Source organism: Enhydra lutris, unplaced genomic scaffold, assembly GCF_002288905.1.
Source record: "Enhydra lutris kenyoni isolate GAN:26980312 unplaced genomic scaffold, ASM228890v2 scaffoldscaffold12, whole genome shotgun sequence".
Classification (NCBI taxonomy): Eukaryota; Metazoa; Chordata; class Mammalia; order Carnivora; family Mustelidae; genus Enhydra; species Enhydra lutris.
The window spans coordinates 39,234,356-39,253,909 of NW_019154096.1; the positions used below are offsets into that span (position 1 = coordinate 39,234,356).

Below are 19,554 nucleotides of genomic sequence, written 5' to 3' on the forward strand. Positions count from 1 at the left end.
CGCTGCCAAGTTGCTTGACCGGCAGGGCCCTAACCTCTTCTGCTGATGAGGACAGGGTAGGTGATGACCGAGTGAGTGGACTGTGCCCCCACTTTTGTGCTGAGCCCCCTAGAAACACAGTCATGAAACTCCTCAGAGTGGACAGATAAAGCACTTTGAGTTTACCCATCATCCCTTCCAAAGTGGGAGCCTTTCCCAGTGTGAAGCCCTCATTTTACTTCACTGGGAACCCTTGTGGGAAAACTCAGAATGGGTCTCTTGCTCCTCCCCTGCTTCTCCCTAATGCACCCATTTTTCCTGCATTCCAAACAGGAATAAATTTCCCTAAGTCCCAAATAGAAAACTCAAGTTTGACACACTGGTACATGAAATTGAATGATGCCAACACCCCTTGCAAAGCTTGCGAAGGCACCAAGTTGAGGACAGCTCTAACCCTACCATGCGTGTTTCAGGGCTTAAATCTCTTCTGCCACTGGTGACCACTAAGAATGTGCATAAAGGTAGTCCTCACCACTTTCCTGACCTAATACCATTCAGACAGAAATCCCGATGCAGATTCTTCAAACATGAACCCCGTGCTTCTGAAGCCTGTGGGCCTCAGCCCAAAGGCCACCAACCCCTTGCCAAGGCTCCACAGGCGGACCCTAGATTTTTCGTCCTTGCAAACAGATCATTCCTCTGTGCCTCCCACCTGCCTATACTCTTCAAGCAGGCTGTCTTTCTTCTGCCATAATATGTGCCTCACAAGTCAGCTGGAACTTCCTTTCCCACTAGACCATAAGCACTCTAAGAGCTGAGACTGTGTGTGTGTTCTGTCTCTGGCACCTGGCACAACACCTGGTTAACATGGGAGGGAATCAACAAGTCCTGGGGGACTGAGGGCTGAGGTGAGTTCCCAGGTGCACAACCAAGCGCAAGGGCTAGCACACAACCAGCAAGTGTCAGCCATTGTTCTTGGCCCCTCTGGTTACCACCTATGCGCAGATCCTCCTCATAATTTTCAATTCCATCTTTCCCTCCCACCCTACTCCTTTAACTTGTCAACCTCTCCCCTTGCACACAGATGCCCCATATCTCATAGTAAACTCTTTGAAATCCTCGTCATTTCCCTAGATGCTTCCTCCATTTCCTTCCTTGCCTCCCACAGCACTTCTTTCTCTGCAGCCTCTCCCCCACCCCAACCCCGCCATGGAGGCCACCTATTCTCCCGTCTCCAGGTCCCACAGAGCATAAAGATTAGGTTGGGTACTCCTTGCTGCCAATCTGTTGGCTGTTTCCAATCCACCATTTCTTCTTGTGAAAAACCCCACTCCCTTTTGAGTCTCATACCCCTTAGCTTCATACCTTCACCCTCTCATTGCTATGACCCAGTGGCTTTAGCCTCCAGTCCATCTGCCACATTCACTGAAAACCCTGACCTTCCCTCTCCCACAGGCTCTGACATCATCCAGGGCAAACCTGAAGTCTCAACAGCCCAACGGACACTCTAACCTCATAGCATTTATATTTCTCTCTTGCAAAGGAGACTACTCGTTTCTTCCAGTCCTCACAGTGATGGTCACTCCCTGAACTTATCATTACCTATAAAGTCCAGAATCAAAATTTTCCAGTTTATAAACTCCAACATCACTTTCTGACCAGAAGATCATCTGCTACCACCTCATTTGTGCCTCACTTCTACTCCAACAACAATGTGACCAAATGGAGTTCCTCTGTCCTTTATGTCCTCCACTTACTCTTACTTGACTGCCTCCTGGTTCCATTTGTCGCCCTAAATTTAGACTTCATGGCTGATTATCTGAATCATGTTCCTACCAAACCGTTAACACCCTTCATCCTTTGAATCTTACCACACGTAGTGGACAACATCTGGGTCAGTTCCATAACCTGTGCTCAGGAATCCCATAGTTAGGCTGCTGGGAAGAAAATAATCGTGTAGGTATATATTTTATTGCTATTGAAAATTTATGGGTTCCAACTCCAGCACTTCCAGCAACCTTTTTCTTAGTTATTTCTTGGACTCCAATCAACTTCTTTGGTGATGACTCATCACTCTTATCAGACTTCCTGTTTAACTACCATCCCCTTCATTCCTCTCAAACACATGTATCACCTACTTGCTAATTAAATCCACTTAGAGCAATGGAACTCATCACTTTCTCCTATAAACCATTCCTTTTCTATTTTTTGAATCTATTAAAGCAAGAAATTTATGAGTTTTAGATTTTAGAAATCATCACGTCCCAACAGAACTTTCTACAATGATGCAAATGTTCTAAATCTGTGCTGCCCAATATGATAGCCACTAGTGACATGTAACTAAACACTACAAATATGGCTACTGTAAGTGAGACACTGAATTAAATTTAAGCTTAAATAGCCACAGGTAGCTATTGTATTGGATAGCTTAATTTTGACTGCTCATAAAAAAAAGTCACGAGTCATAAGCCACATATAAGTCAGCGAATCTGATATGAAAAAAACACCAAAGTATCTGCTTTCCATCTCAATACCAACCGCCCTGACTGATCATGGCACCTGCTTATTGAAATTCTTCAATGTCTCCTAATTATCTTCATAAAGAAGTTTGTGCTCCTTAGCCAACATCCAAGATATTTCATGTTCTGACTGCTCCCTGCTTACTTTCTATAGCCTCATCTCACCTCTCATTATTCCTTGGCATTAAACTTTTACCTTCCTGAAACACCTAATTACCTGCAATTCTCTATATATACCCCATGCTATTTTAGATCTTGATTACCTACTTTTTCTTTCCATCTTTTTCATTTGAGTAGTTCTCAATCCATATGTTCCCTCCTCCAGCAAACCTTCCCCCAAGCCGTACACGAAGCTACGTACTTCCCTTCCAGGCCCTCAAAGCATCCCTCATTAACTGAAAATATCAGTAAGCATACCCAAGTCTCCAATAATCAGTACAGCGGTGATTGTATCTGGCACAGCGGTTAAAATATACCTTAAAGACTCCATACATCTCTGTCACACTCAACAGAAGCAGCCAAAGGACATCCCAGGATTAGGCAACTTCCAATACTGTTGCTCCCTGCCCCACCTCCCCTGTTTAGGTTTTTCATCTCTCCAGTCAGTTTGGTTAAGAAGCAGACACAGTGGTGTCTTAGTTTCTGGTATCAGGGAGCATTAAAAACAAGTTACTCAAAAAAGTATTCCCAGTCTTTAACACATCCTAATCCTAACTTCTCATCCTGACAGGTGACTTATCTTAATATCTCTCCTACTGATTTTTTTTTTAAACTTACAGACTTCTTCACAACTTGAAGTATTCGGATGATGAAATATTGAAGTATCTGATAGTTCTCCAGGAAGATGCGACAGTTTTTCAATTCCATGGGCTTCTTCATAGAAATGGGCCAGTAATGGTGGCATTTGATAATTCCACTTTCTATCTCTCTGGTTATCATGACAATAACATTAGAGTTATTCTCTAGAACCATTTGCCAAAAGTCATCTGTGGTACTTGGCAGTGGTCCTTGAGAAGCAATATAAAAATACTCTTCTCCAGAATTGACTATTCTAATATAGCTAGCATTGATGTAGTCCTTGTTTTCTCCAAGAGGAACACGTGTTGAATCATCTATCATAAAAACAGAAATATCTGTAGATAAAGGAAAAGTAGGAGATACAATACACCCGGACTCATGAATGTATTTCATACTGGTAAATCCATTTCTCTCTTTGACCAGGAGACAAGATGATGTAGGAGTTATATGAGTCCATGACTTTAAATTCTCCCCCCTCCCCCAAACCTATTAGCATGACCTACAAAATACACAATGAGGAAAGTTTTTTGTTTTTATCTGCTTCTCCTAAACAGAGATAGATGCCATCAGTGTCCAGACACTTTGGGAGATTTCTGTTAGGTATGGCACAGGTAGGATTAGACCAAGGGAGTTACATATTAGTCTGCAAATGAACACAGCAAAGGAGGAGCCCTCTGAGGGAGTAAGTGAATGCCATTCTCCTATGAATCCAGAGAACCTGCAAGCCCAGAGCCGTAAGGGCCAGCAAAAAAAAAAAAAAAAAAAAAAAAAAAAAAAGACTATGATAGTTGGTCAGTTGGTCAGTTGCAAACCCAAGGATTAATGGAGTTCTACCAATGCCCCAAGTACATGGCAGACAACATCCTCACCATTCACTGGGTGAAGCAGCATGCTAATCAAAGCAAAGATATTGTGGCAAAATGGTGCTATGAAGGGACTTGGTCCAAGTAACATGGAACTCACCTAACACGGACTCTTGCAACAAATATGAAAGAAGAAGCCCACTACTTGGCCTACTCATAAATATCACTTGGCCCAGAGCTCTTTTATCATTTTACATAGACAGCTGGATCTCTGGCTTGACCACAGCTTCCACATAGACAATAAATGCCCTCAGCAAAGGATGGACCTCCCCTACCATGCAGCAGTCTCACCAGTAGCCCCTCCTTACTGCTCAAGGGTCTTGTGGACCACTTATCTGGCCAACGGGTTATGTCCAAGATAACTAAACAGGGCCTTACATAGTTTCTGACAGAACTCTTCTCAGATTCCAACACAGCAAACGTAAACTTCCCCTTGTAAATATGAACAAATTGGAAATACAATCACTAGATATATAAAGATAGCCAGTTCCTCACAAAAAGAGACAATTTTTAAAAATCATAGCAAATGTTTTCCTTTCTATAAGAGGGAAGAATATTTTAAAAACTCCTATATTTATTTAAAACAAAATCTGAAAGAATATTATTATTTAAAAGAATAACATACATCTATGGTTACTGACATGTTATATTATTAAATTATAAAGGAGGTAACAAAAGTATTACAGTGAGATCTTTCATTATGTATGTATGTACATATATAGAGACATATATACAAATACATCATATATAAACATATAATAATAAACCTGGCAAGTATTCACCAAAATGTTCATAGTGGCTATTTATAATCTAAAATTTTTATAGTGAACATATACTACTTTATAGCAGAAAGCATTTTTTATTTTTAAAAGGGAGGTTAAATGTGTGAAAATTAAACTATCTAAAATAATAACAGCTTGCTTTCAAATAAAAACCACAATCACTCAATTAAAACTTCTAAAGTGAGAAGTGAATGGAAAAAATGTCAGTGATTTAGAAAATTGGCTCAAGGAATTTTCCCATAACTCAGGAAAAAAGACAAAAAACATGATGACAATATTAAAATGTTAAAGCGTACAGAGCATATAAAGAAAATACACAAAGGGAATTTCAGAAGCAAACTATGGAATACACAGCAGGAAAGAAAGAACTTAAGCAATCATAAAAGAAGAAATGTTCCCCTAAGAGGAGAGACAACTGTAGAATTTAATGCAAACATGCACTCCAAGTCCAGGCAACATGTATCTGCTCTGCGTATATCACCCATCTGAACTTCAAAACAATCTTTTGAATGAAGTACATTATTCATTCTTTTCAGAGGAGAAACCCTTACTCAAAGTGGCTAATAATTTGTTCTGTATAATGCAGCAATTCTTCTAGACTTCATGGTCCACAAGTAAGTCCCTGATCTGCTACCCATCAAAGAAGACCAAGTTTGTGGATGGAAAGACCACATCAAAGCCAAACAAAATTACTGAAGACAGCCACTAAGACCACAAGACTAGCAGAGCATAAGGTCACAGACACAGGAAGCAAAACTTTGCTACTGGATCACTAGAGGTCTCAGTGAGTCATACCACTCCCTGAATCCTGGCTATGGCAGAAATCGCAATGTATACTGGGTGCTAATCTGGAGCATATACAAGCTTCCAGCCCTCTGAGGTGCTGCCACCTAGCTGGCACTGTAAGAGTCCTCAAAAAGCCATTTCACTGCCCTATCAAGCCAGCTGCTTCAGAAGGATGAGGAATATGTTGAGACCAGTGAATTCCATAAGCATGTGCCCACTTCCAAAACCATTTGCCTTAAGGTGAGCTCCTTGGACAGAAGAATGCTGTGTGGACTACCATGATGTTAGATAAGGCATTCTGCGTGTCTATGGATGGCAGATTTGGTAGAAGTACTACATGCTGGTAAGGCAAATCCATATAGTATCTATTCTGTAAGAAAAGCACTGAAAAAAGCACTGAAAAAAGTGTAATCAACCTGTCATCAGGTATTGGCTGAACACCCCGGGAAGCGGTGTCATGTTGGGGCCTCAGTGCTGAGATCTGTAGTGGGCAAACTGGACACTCAGCAGTGACCATAACAAGATCAGCCTTGGTGACTAGAAGTTCAAGTTGCTGAGCCTCTTTATTCATAACTTCTATTCCCACCAGCATTTCCACTTTGTTCATGAATCCAATGGGTAACGATAGGATTGGCTGAGAAAGAGACTGACTGGTATGCACAGAATGCATCATTCTATCCACCTGATTATTAAAATTCTCTCCTTAAGTCACCTTTCAATGACATTCGCTCACACAAATATGTTCATGGTTTTTGCCCATTCAGAGGTCTATCTACACACCTCTTCCTCAGACCTCCTTATAACTAACCTTCCAATCATGTTCCTTCCAAGTCACTGACCATCCAGCAAAGCCATTGGCCACAGTCCCTGAATTGGTACAGATTTGTACCTCTGCCCATTGCACCTAAGCAAAATGGACAACCAAGTATATTGCTAAAAGTTCTACCATTTGGAAAGATTTCCCTTCATCACTGTCTTTCAAGGATGTCCCCTCCAAAAAGGCTGTAGTGTTGCTGCTGTCTACTTATAGGTGGTGTCTCCATATGGTGCAGAACCATCTGTAAACCACATTCTAGTTTTCTCTTCCTTGGTTAACTAATTATAGGGAACCCCTCACGAGGCCACAGATGCAGGCTGGAAGAGAATAGGTAATGTAGGAGGAATGGGGACCGTGGACATTTTGCCTCCTTCATCTAACTTGCTCCTGCCTTCAAGGCCTGCCCAAACACAATCTTGTATATACCACTTCCATTTGATGATGGAATACTGCTGTGCACGCTCTACTTTCCAGTTTGGTGGTCTGTGGTTAAGTGTTCAGTCTCTACAAATATGCCACAGCAAGGCAAAAACTGTTCCTTAAAACAAGAGTAGTTATACACAGAGACTGGCAGGTCTTTGTTCTAAAAGCCCACGGCCTGAGCTGAGATTCACTTGTAGGGGCCTGTCACAGGCTTCAAGCATCATCCCTAGCTGCCACTGCCACCGCATCCACTGGACCATATGGTCCAAGTGGCAGAGCAACTTGCACAGCAGCCTGGATGTGTTGTAGAGCTTTCTCTTATTCTGGGCCTCACTCAAAACTAGTCTTAGTAAAATGAGCCAGGGTGCACACCAAAATGAGAAATATATTGTCTCCAAAGTCCAAAGAGGTCAATTAGGCATTGTACCTCTTTGGGCTATAGGAGGGGCCAGATGCAACACCTTCTCCTCCTCCTCAGAAGGGATTATTTTGGCATTCCCCACACCACTGGACCTCTAGAAATTTCAGTAAGGTAGAATTTTCGTTGGACTCATTTTCCCCACTGTGACACATAAATGTCTTATGGATAAGTCTGGAGTAGGTAGTTGCTACCTCTTATTCCCTTGATTCAATCAGCATAATGTCATCAATATAATGGACCAGTGTGATGTCTTAAGAAAGGGAAAGGTAATCAAGATCCCTGGGAACTATGACATACAGGACTAGAGAACAGATCTGTTCCTGAGATAGGGCAGTGGAGGTGTACTTCTGTCCTTGCCAGCTGAAAGCAAACTTCTTCTAGTGGTCTTTACTAAGAGATAAGGAGAAAAAGCACTTGCCAGATCAATATGTATACACCAGCTATCAGAGGATGTGTTAATTTTCCAAAGCAACCAAATCACATCTGGTACAACAGTTGCAGTTGGAGTCACCACCTGCTTATGTTTATAATAATCTACAGTCATTCTCCAAGATCCACTTGTTTCTTACACAGGTGAAGTAAGTGAGATGAACAGGGGTGTGATGGGAATCACCACCCTTGCACCTTTTAAATTCTTTTTTTTTAAACATTTTATTTATTTGTTTGACAGAGAGAGAGAGAGAGAGAGATCACAAGTAGGCAGAGACGCAGGCAGAGAGAGGGTGGGAAGCAGGCTCTCTGCTGAGCAGAGAGCCTGATGCGGGGCTTGATCCCAAGACCCTGAGACCATGACCCAAGTCGAAGGCAGAGGCTTAACCCTCTGAGCCACCTAGGTGCCCCAACACCTTTTAAATTCTTGATGGTGGCACTAATCTCTTTGCATTCTCTCAGGAACCTATTACTGCTTTTACCTTACTATTTTCCCAGATAGAAGAATATCTACATGCTTACACTTGGCCTTTATCAAGTGCAGCCATAATTGGCCTCACTGCACAGGTCAGAGAACTAGTGTAGGTTTTCTGCTAGCTACTGAGGAAGTCTATTACAATTATGCATTCCATAAGTGTAGAAATAACCACAGTGGCTCAAAATCCATTGGACTCACTATGAAATGGACCTAAGCTAAACCCCAATAGACCCGTTGCTCATCTGACTTCCGTAAGTGCCACTCTTACTGGTGGACCAGGGTGAGACTTTTGGTCTCCCGGAATTAATGTCAGATTAATGCCAGTGTCAGTAAATACTGGCAAAGAAGACTCTTCAGTGTTTAGGGGTTTGATGTGCCCATCTTCATCAGGATCTTCCCATACGTTTCCATTCTAGTTTTCAAAATCCTATTGATTCCCAATCAATGCCCTCCTTTTAAAAGCAAATAACTTGCAAGGTGGGGAACTTATACTAAATCGGCCATTTACAGAAGAGATGGGTTTCTTTCAGGGAAAACATGAAAACTTGTAGGCCATTTATGTGGTTCTTGGGGTAGAAATTCAAATCCCTGAGATCGTCCTTTTCTTTCCCTACTTTGCCCAGGACAATTAGAAGCAACCAGCCAATCTCATTACACTTGTTAGTTTGACAAAAACGTTCTAAGGTATGGAACACATCATCATCCAGACCTGGCTTCTTATAAGTATTTGAGAAGGAATATCCAGGGATGAGATTTTTTGTATCTCTACTGCCATTATCACACCATGGATTATCACTGCTCTCTTTATTACTAGAAATAGAGTCACTAATGCCTTTAAATTTTATCAGAGTACAAAACCATTTCATAAAACTCTTCCTTAAGATTCTGTTCCTCTAGAATGACTCTTGGTACCAAAATTTGTTTTAGTCAGTATTCTCAGAGAAACAGAATTGGTAGGCTATACACACACACACACACACACACACACACACACACACACACACGAAGACACATACACACACAGTAAGAGAGACATATTTTAAGGAATTGGCTCACGCAACTGTGGGGACTCGCCAGTCTGAGATTTTCAGGGCAGAGTATCAGGCTGGAGATCCAGAAAAGAATTGATGTTGCAGTCTTGAGTCCAAAGGCAATCTGGAGGCCAAATGGCTTCTTTCTTGGGGTACCTTAATCTTTTTCTTGTAAGACCTTCAACTGATTGGATGAAGCTCATTCATATTATAGAAGGTAATCTGAATTACTCAAACTTCACTGACTTAAATATTAATTACATCTATAAATATCTTTACAACAACATCTAGACCAGTGTTTGACCAAATAACTGGGTAGTAGGGCCTAGCCAAGTTGACACATGAGACTAAGCATCACACGAGCTAAAAATTTTAGTAGATGATTTAAGGGAGGAAGGTCTTTCTTGAAACTTGAAATTAGTTCCCTAGGAGACCAAGTGAAAGAAAGTAACAATAAAAACTACAGGGGGCAGGAAAGTACATGCAAAACTAGAGAAAGGCAAAAGCAATGAAATAAATAGGAAAAAGATGAAAGCCTTAGAAAACAGATCCAAGAGACCAGCCCTAAAAAATCATAAGAAAAACAGAGCAGAGAGAGGAAGAGCAATTATCAAATAACTGAAGCATCTTTCCTAAAGCTAAAGGAGGACTGAGTCTGCAGATTAAAAGGCTCTACAGGGGGCACATGGGTGGCTCAATGGGTTAAGCCTCTGCCTTCAGCTCAGGTCATGATCTCATGGTTCTGGGATCGAGCCCTGCATCGTGCTCTCTGCTCATCAGAGAGCCTGCTTCCCACCCCCCCCCCCACGCCTGCTTGTGATCTCTCTCTCTCTCTCTCTCTCTGTCAAATAAATAAATAAATAATCTTAAAAAAAAAAAAGGCTCCACAGATTCTAAGACCAATGAAATGAAAGTTACAGAGTAATGTTCCCAAACTCCAGGAAAGAAATCAAAATGTAAAATGTTTCAGAATGAAAGAATATGTTTTTTATAGAGTAAGGTCACATTACCATTCTATTTCTCACCTAAAATACTGGAAGCTGGGAGACAATGAAGTAACACTCAGAAAAACTTAAGAGAAATGGACTGGAATCCCACAATTCAAAAATCAACAAAGATACTCATTTAACAGGGTAAGAAAATAAAAAAGGGAGAGAGAGCTGCAGATAGAGTCTGAGGCCACTATATCAACTACAAAGCCTATCTCTAACCAAACAACTAATGAATGAGAACAGAGACCTCAAATTAAAGGATAATGGAAAGAAAGGGAAACAGTAGAGAGAAACAAGCTTTGCAAAATATAGTTTTATATCTATATAGAGAATGAGAATCTATCATTACGTGCTAAAAATGGTTCTTGAAATAGAATATAACATACAGCACAAGAAAATCTTTCAATAGTCTGGAAAGGAATATACAGAAGCACTATTGCATAGTGGTTTAACATAGGTTTGAATCCTAGACCTGCCCCCATTTGCAGTGTTGACTAGGAGAAAGTTAATTATTTATTTTAGATTTTTTGTAAAGCAAAGATACTAAGAGTACCAACATCATAGGTTTATGGTAAGGATTAAATGAGTTACTACTACGAAGGACTTAGATCAGCACCGAGTACATACAAACATATTACTACTACTACTACTGGTGGCAGTGGTGGTAGTAGCAATAGAAACAAACATACTGGGGTGCCTGGTGGCTGAGTTGGTTGGATGTCTGACTCTTGATTTTGGCTCAGATCATGAACTCAGGATTGTGGGTCTGGGCCCCACTTGGGCTCTGCGCTCTCTGGGGAGTCTGCTAGAGGTTCTCTCTCTTCCTTTACTTCCCTCCCCCTTAAATAAATCTTAAAAAACAAACAAATATACAGTGACCTCACCAAATGTATGGAGTATGGATGCTTATTAAATCTCTCCCATAGACAGCTGTATTCTTCCAGCCATTTATATATTATAATGGTAAAGTATACAAAATATTAGAAGTGTATTGAGGTCTAATTATTATACATGCACACCCATGAAACCAATACCAGAAGAGAGATAACTGAACATCTTGATCACCACTAAAATTTTCTCATGCTCTTTGGTAATCTATCCCGCTTGCTCCACTCTTGCCCTCAAGGCAACCACTGATAAACTTTATGAATTACTTTGAATTTTCTAGAATTTTACAGAAGTGGAGTAATACAGTATATTAGTTTGCTCACGTTGCCATAACAAAAAACAGGGGCACCTGGATGGCTCAGTGGGTGAAGCCTCTGCCTTCAGCTCAGGTCATGGTCTCAGGGTCCTGGGATGGAACCCCACTTCGGGCTATCTGCTCAACAGGGAGCCTGCTTCCTCCCCTCTCTCTCTGCCTGCCTCTCTGCTTGCTTGTGATCTCTCTCTGTCAAATAAATAAATAAAAATCTTAAAACAAAACAAAACAAAACAAAAAAAAACCCACAAACTGGATAGCTTAAACAACAGATATTTTCCCAGTTCTGGAGGCTACAAGTCCAAGACCCAGGCATCAGCAGGGTTGCTTTCTTGTAAAGCCTCCCCTTGGCTTTAACAGGCCTGCCTTTTGTGGTGTCCTCATGTTGCCCCCACATTCCTCTGTGTCCATACATCCCTAGTGTCTTTCAAGTGTCCTAACTTCTCTTCTGACAAGAGTATCAGGTAGATTGGATTAGGGACCTGAAGGGCCTCATTTTGTTTTAATCACCTCCTTAAAGGCCCTATCTCCAAGAACAGTCACATTTTGAGGTACTAGGAGTTAAGACTTTAACACAGGAATCTTGAAAGAACACAGTTCAGTAGATAATGTACAATATATACTCTTTTGATTAGCTTCTTTCACTCTACATCATTATTTTGAGATTCATCCTTGCTGCTGCCTGTATCATTAGTTTACTATTTTTTAGAGCTGAGTGGTACCCAATGAACGAGCATACCAAATTTGTTTATCCACTCTCTTGTTGATGGATATTGGGTTGTTTTCAGGTTTTTTCTTTTGCAAAGAAAACTGATATGAACATTAATATATGTGTCTATATGTAGATATATTCTTCAATTTCTCTTAGGTAAATACACAGGAGTAAAAATGCTAACTTCTGTGGTAGATACATGCTTAATATTATAAGAAATTGTTAAACTCTTCTATTGTAGCAGATGTGAAATGTATTTAACTATAGTTTTTTGTTTTCCTAATGATTAATGATGTTGAACAGCTTTTCAATATCTGTCACCCATACATCTTCTTTGAAGCAGCCACTCAAGTCTTTTTCTCACTTATTGTTGTGTTATTTGTCCTCTTATTGAGTTATAGAAATTCTTTATATATTCTAAATACAAGTCAGTATTTAAAATACATAGATATATTCTAGATATATAGATATATATATATATTAGAATATATAAATATATAAATATATTTTTGTCAGATAAATTTTTTGAATGTATTTTTCTCCTAGTCTGTTGCTTGCCTTTTCATTTTCCTAACAGCATACTTTGAAGGGCAATATATATATATACATATATATATATGTATATATATATTAATTTTGAAGTGTAATATATATTTGAAAGGCCATATATATTTTTTTAAATTAAATTAAAGAAGTCTGATTTGCTTTTTTTCTTTTATAGTTTGGGGGTTTTATATCCTATTAAAAACAAATATTCCAAACTCAAGGACACTAAATTTTTCTCAAGTATTCTTCAGAAGTTTTATGATTTTAACACAAATTAGGTCTATGATCTATTTTGAGTTAATTTTTATATAAGATGTGAGGTAAGGGTGTAGTTCATTTTTTAGTATAGGAATATACAATTGTCCAGAACCATTTGTTGAAATTATCCTTACCTCATCACTTGAATCTTAAATTCAGATATTATCGTCTATGTCTACCTGACTGTAGGCAGCACTTAATGAGATATAAGTGTAAACATGCTCTGTAAGGTGGAAAACTACTAGAAATCTAAGTCACTATCATTATTAGTTAGATCTGAATGGATCCTAACCAAAAGATAAGTAACAGAAAAGTATTCGGCCAGAAGTCAGAGAACATGACCTGTGGTATATCCCCCCTCCTTTATTAGCTTTCAAAACACCTTTAACCTCAGAGCTTATTCCCTCTGCTGTGAAGTAGGAATTATGGTATCCAATGGTCTACTTTAGAGATATTTTATGAAGATTATATAAGATTATGCATTTTAAAATGCTTTGCAAATTGTAAAGTGTTATAGAAATGCAAGATGTTGTCTTTACACCTAAAAATCCTTGGACTACATAATGAGGCCCATTCCTGCCTTGCATAGTAGTATAGGGCCATTAATATGACCATGCAAGCTGAAGATATACTTAAGATCTTAATAATCAATAGGACAAATTATGATTGTTCCATAATCTTTTCCAGGGCAGCTATTTCTTCTATAACTATTCACATTCTATCAGAATTTCACCCCCAGTGTTACTACTTTTCCTTTCTTTGCTTCTATTTCATCTTTGTTGACCAATAAACTTTTGATAATTCATTTTTATAAAATGTAATGAGGTTTTATCACCGAAAAATAAGGAGACAATACAACTACATGCTTTACTGTCTGTGCATGAGCTGAACAACAGATACAGAGTGACCAACTGGAGACATATTATAAAAGGAGTAAAAAAAAAAAAAAGAAAGAAAAAAGAAGTGACATGATTATTCAGTGATCATGATGAGCATCTGTTATTTACATAGTGATTTGCAGACTGAAGAGTTAGACGTGAAGTTTGTACTTTATGCAATTCCTCTCAGTTAATATATTGTGATTACTGAAATTTGAATTATGTTATTGAGGAACTGGAGTTCTTTAAACACACTCACTGAAATTTGTGAGTACTGGAGCCATGGAGAGTAAGGACCGCATATACTTGCAATGTCCTAAGATGTGTGAATCCTCCAGTTAGTCTTCTCAGCATTTGAAAAGAGGGAAAAATTAATTATTTCTCTGGCTTTCTTCATGTGATTCCTTAGGAATCTTCTCTATTAATTCAAGAAATGTGTGGCAAAGAAATCAAAGAAACTTTCTATGACTGTCACTTGAATAGGCTTATTTGAGATTAAATTACACAGTGGCATGAGTTAGATAAATCAGTGGACTTTGAAACAGAGCTCGGCTTAATAACCATTGATTTTAAGAGAAAAGCAAAAAGTTTCACATGATTTTCCCTAGTTTTAATCATTGAATTTTATTGTTCATATCTTTGCATCTCTTTTCTCTTTAGTTATTACTCTTCTTGTACCCAGAGTAAAGAGTTAACGCCAGTACAATTGTTAAATGTACCCCATATTCTAAAACAACCTTCTTAAAATCCCTGGAGCCTCTTTTTAAAAAGATTTTTATTTTAGGGGGTGCCTGGGTGGCTCAGTGGGTTAAATTCTCTGCCTTCAGCTCAGGTCATGATCTCAGGGTCCTGGGATCGAACCCTGCATTGGGCTGTCTGCTTAGCAGGGAGTCTGCTTCCCTTCCTCTCTTTCTGCCTACCTCTCTGCCTACTTGTGATCTCTGTCTGTCAAATGAATAAATAAAATCTTTTAAAAAAAGATTTTTATTTTATTTTTAGAGAGAGAGAGAGAGCACGAGCAGGAAGATCACAGGGAGAAAGAAAGAGAATCTCAAGCAGACTCTGCACTGAGCTCAGAGCCTGATGTGGGGCTCAATCTCACGATCCAGAGATCAGGACCTGAGCTGAAACCAAGAATTGGATTCTTAACCAACTGTGCCACCAAGGCGTGCCCCCGGAGCCTCATTTTAAAGGCTTGTTTGCATTTATTTGATTTCTTGAGGGATAATTGCACATACAGGGATGGGAATTATACAATTGGTACTTTGATCTCTCAGAGTAGCACCAAACTATTGACATTATCTCTTAAAATGTCTAATGCTGGTTCATTACCATGATTTCAGAAATATTCATCAATGTATTTCTGTACATTCTCCCCAGAGAAGGTAGCAAAATAAAATATTTTAATTATCTGGGAAGGTACTTATTAATTTTATAATCATAAAGTTGTTTTACACCTGGATGAACCAACTAAACATAAACGTACTGATCCAATTATGACAGTCACTGTTCTACTGCAATTTCTATCAGAACCACCTCAAGTCTAGTGGGAGAAACAGGAACATAAGGAGATAATTAAAAGATAATTTGGTAAGTTGGGACGAGCAGTCACAAGATGGTATGAGGCTATTGGAGAAACAGTCAAACCTAGCTTTGAGGAAAATAAGGAGGGTCTGGCTGAGTTAGCTCTGAAAGACAGCAAGAATTACCTCAGGAAAAAAGGGAGGATGGATGGTTCTTGCAAGAACTGTGGGTTCAAAGGCCTGGAAACAGGAGAAAGAGAAGGAATTCCAGAAACCAAAAGAAGTCTGTGAAAGAGCTGAGCCGAGAAAGGTGAAGTTTATGCCATGCTGCTAAAGTGCTTTACCACAATAATAACAGAGAGCCAAAGAAGGATTTTGAAGGGATTTGTGTTTTAGGAAAATCATTTCAGTAGCTGCTGTGAGTAGATGGGCATGGAGGCAGTGAAGAAGACAGACCAGCTGAGAGATGAAACAGGCAGATTCAAACTCAGTTAGCAGCCATGGGAACTGAGAGATGGGTGGGGCGGATTCTGGAGGTATTAAGGAAGTAGAATCAAAAGGAATTTATGACCGCTTTTAAATATCACAGGTGACTCAAAGTCTTCTCGCTTGGGCAACAGGGTGGTTATATTAAGTAAGATAGAGTAGAAAGGAGGAAGGTCAAGATGGAGGAGGAAAAACGGTAAAGTAACTTGGAAAATTTTTTACTTTGAAAGGAATGTGAGGCATAGAATGACATTTCCTACCTAAGATTAAAAATGTGTTGTATTTTGTTTCTGCTCTTTAATGGCCTGGGATAGAGAAATCCTGTGAGTAACTGGCTGGGGAGGAGAGGGGCATTAGCTTCACCCAGCACAGGAAAGCAATGTGGAGGGCCCTTAGAGACACACAAAGAGCAGCCTCTTGTTGGGAGGGTAGACTGGCAGTTTTATTGACCAGGAGAAAGGATATAAAGAGCCCCATTTATTGAAGAGACTGTGTTTTTTCCACTGCATATTTAGTCCTGCTTTGTCAAAGATTAGTTGACCATAGAGTTGAGGGTCCATATCTGGGCTCTCTACTCTGTTCCACTGGTCTGTGTCTGGTTTTGTGCCAGTACCATGCTGTCTTGGTGATCACAGCTTTGTAGTAAAGCTTGAAATCAGTCAACGTGATGCCCCCAGTTTTGTTTTTCTTTTTCAACATTTCCTTAGCAATTCAGGGTCTCTTCTATTTCCAAACAAATTTTAGGATTGTTTGCTCCAGCTCTTTGAAAAATGTCAGTGGAATTTTGATCAGAATGACATTGAAAGTATAGATTTCTCTAGGCAGTAAAGACATTTTAACAATGTTTATTCTTCCAATCCATGAGCATGGAATGGTCTTCCATCTTTTTGTGTCTTCTTCAATTTCTTTCATGAGTGTTCTGTAGTTCCTTGAATACAGATCCTTTACCTCTTTGCTTAGGTTTATTCCCAGGTATCGTAAGGTTCTTGGTGTTAAAGTAAATGGAATTGATTCTCTAATTTCCTTTTCTGTGTTTTCATTGTTAGTGTATAAGAAAGCAACTGATTTCTGTACATTGATTTTTTTATCCTGTCACATTACTGAATTGCTGTATGAGTTCTAGTAGTTTGGGGGTGGAGTCTCTTCAATAAATGGTGCTGGGAAAATTGGACAGCTATGTGTAGAAGAATGAAACTCAACCATTCTCTTCCACCATACACAAAGATAAACTCAAAATGGATAAAAGACCTCAACGTGAGGCAGGAATCCATCAGAATCCTAGAGGAGAACATAGGCAGTAACATCTTCAACATCAACCACAGCAACTTCTTTCAAGATATGTCTCCAAAGGCAAAGGAAACAAAAGTGAAAATGAACTTTTGGGACTTCAGCAAGATCAAAAGCTTCTGCACAGCAAAGGAAACAGTCAACAAAACAAGGAGGAAACCCACAGAATGGGAGAAGATATTCACAAATGACACTACAGACAAAAGGCTGGTATCCAAGATCTATACAGAACTCCTCAAACTCAACACACACAAAACAGATAATCATGTCAAAAATGGGCAGAAGACATGAACAGACACTTCTCCAATGAAGACATACAAGTGGCTATCAGACACATGAAAAAATGTTCATCATCACTAGCCATCAGGGAGATTCAAATCAAAACCACATTGAGATACCACCTTACACCAGTTAGAATGGTCAAAATTAACAAGACAATAAACAACATGTGTTGGAGAGGATGTGGAGAAAGGGGAGCCCTCTTACACTGTTGGTGAGAATGCAAGTTGGTGCAGCCACTTTGGAAAACAGTGTGGAGATTCCTTAAGAAATTAAAAATAGAGCTTGCCGGGCGCCTGGGTGGCTCAGTTGGTTAAGCGACTGCCTTCAGCTCAGGTCATGATCCTGGAGTCCCAGGATCGAGTCCTGCATCAGGCTCCCAGCTCCATGGGGAGTCTGCTTCTCCGTCTGACCTTCTCCTCGCTCATGCTCTCTCTCACTGTCTCTCTCTTCTCTCAAATAAATAAATAAAATGTTTAAAAAAAATAGAGCTTGCCTATAACCCTGCAATTGCACTACTGGGTATTTACCCCAAAGATACAGATGTAGTGAAAAGAAGGGCCATCTGTACCCCAATGTTCATAGCAGCAATGGCCACAGGTGCCAAACTGTGGAAAGAACCAAGATGCCCTTCAACAGACGAATGGATAAAGAAGATGTGGTCCATATATACTATGGAGTATTATGCCTCCATCAGAAAGGAGGAATACCCAACTTTTGTATCAACATGGATGGGACTGGAAGAGATTCTGCTGAGTGAAATAAGTTAAGCAGAAAGAGTCAATTATCATATGGTTTCACTTATTTGTGGAGCATAAGGAATAACATGGAGGACATGGGGAGATGGAGAGGAGAAGGGAGTTGGGGGAAACTGGAGAGGGAGATGAACCATGAGAGACTGTAGACTCTGAGGAACTAACTGAGGGTTTTGGAGGGGAGACGGGTGGGAGGTTGGGTGAGCCTCATGGTGGGTATTATGGAAGACATATATTGCATGGAGCACTGGGTGTGGTACATAAACAATGAACTCTGGAACACTGAAAAGAAATTTAAAAAATAAATAAAAATTAAAAAAAAAATAAAGAGCCCAATTGTATTTGTATGTCTAAACAAAACAGCCAAGGAAGGTGATTAGGAGTTGGGTTACCAAAAGTGACAGATGTCTCAGGCTACTAGACTTTATATTTTAGATGGTTCATGGTCTGAGAAGTAGCATGTGCATAAGGACAAGGCTGAGGGACGTCTATAAATAACCCTATCATAGCTACTCAAATGCCAGACTTGAAATTCAACATGTATCCTAGCATCTTGAAGAATATGCCCAGGCTACCCACCGCTAGCTGCCAGAGCTCTTCATCACAGTCACAGGTCAAAACGCCTAGTACTAAAAGCCACACACCCCACTTTTTATCTTTTCCCAAATACAAACAGGAAATAATCAAAACCATTTTTAGCTTACATGGAAGAATATCCCGATATCTGTTTTTTTCTCTGTTGCGTAGCTCATTCCCCGAGTTGAACGCATCAGGTAGGCTCTTACCACCTAAAGTCTTTAAAAGGTAAGAAATATAAATCATGCATTTACTATAACAAAATGAAAAAGAAAAAAATCTGCTCTTGCTCAGTGGTCATGATCCTTAAACCTCTATATGGCATGACCCGATGTTAAATGTGCTGTATGATAAGTGAAGTCAGAATCCCATTAAAAAATACTATTAAAATATCTCAAAATTGAGATATCAATCAACAAGCTGCTTGATAAGAAAATACTAATCTCCAACACCTGGGTGGCTCAGTCAGAAGCGTCTGCCTTTGGCTCAGATCATGATCCCAGAGTCCTGGGATCAGGTGCCACATCAGGCTCCTTGCTAAGCTTCTCCCTCTGCCTGCCACTCCCCCACCGCCTGTGCTCTTTCTCTCTATGTATCTCTCTCTCTCTCTGACAAATAAATAAGTAATATCCTTTAAAAAAAAAAAAAGAACAGACTAATCTCTCTGGACATACTCTTTCCCTTGAACTTCAATATTTTTCCTTTTCACACACACACACACACACACACAAAGAA

General features: G+C 39.7%; 1 protein-coding gene across 1 annotated transcript in view; it reads right to left on the bottom strand.

Moving 5' to 3' along the window:
* LOC111145139 (protein tyrosine phosphatase, non-receptor type 20) overlaps positions 1-19,554 on the bottom strand; it is a 98,736-nt gene that overhangs the window by 8,981 nt on the left and 70,201 nt on the right. The window contains 2 exon segments of the mRNA XM_022499826.1: positions 3,276-3,610; positions 18,948-19,038. Coding sequence (XP_022355534.1) covers positions 3,276-3,610; positions 18,948-19,038 — 426 coding nt within the window.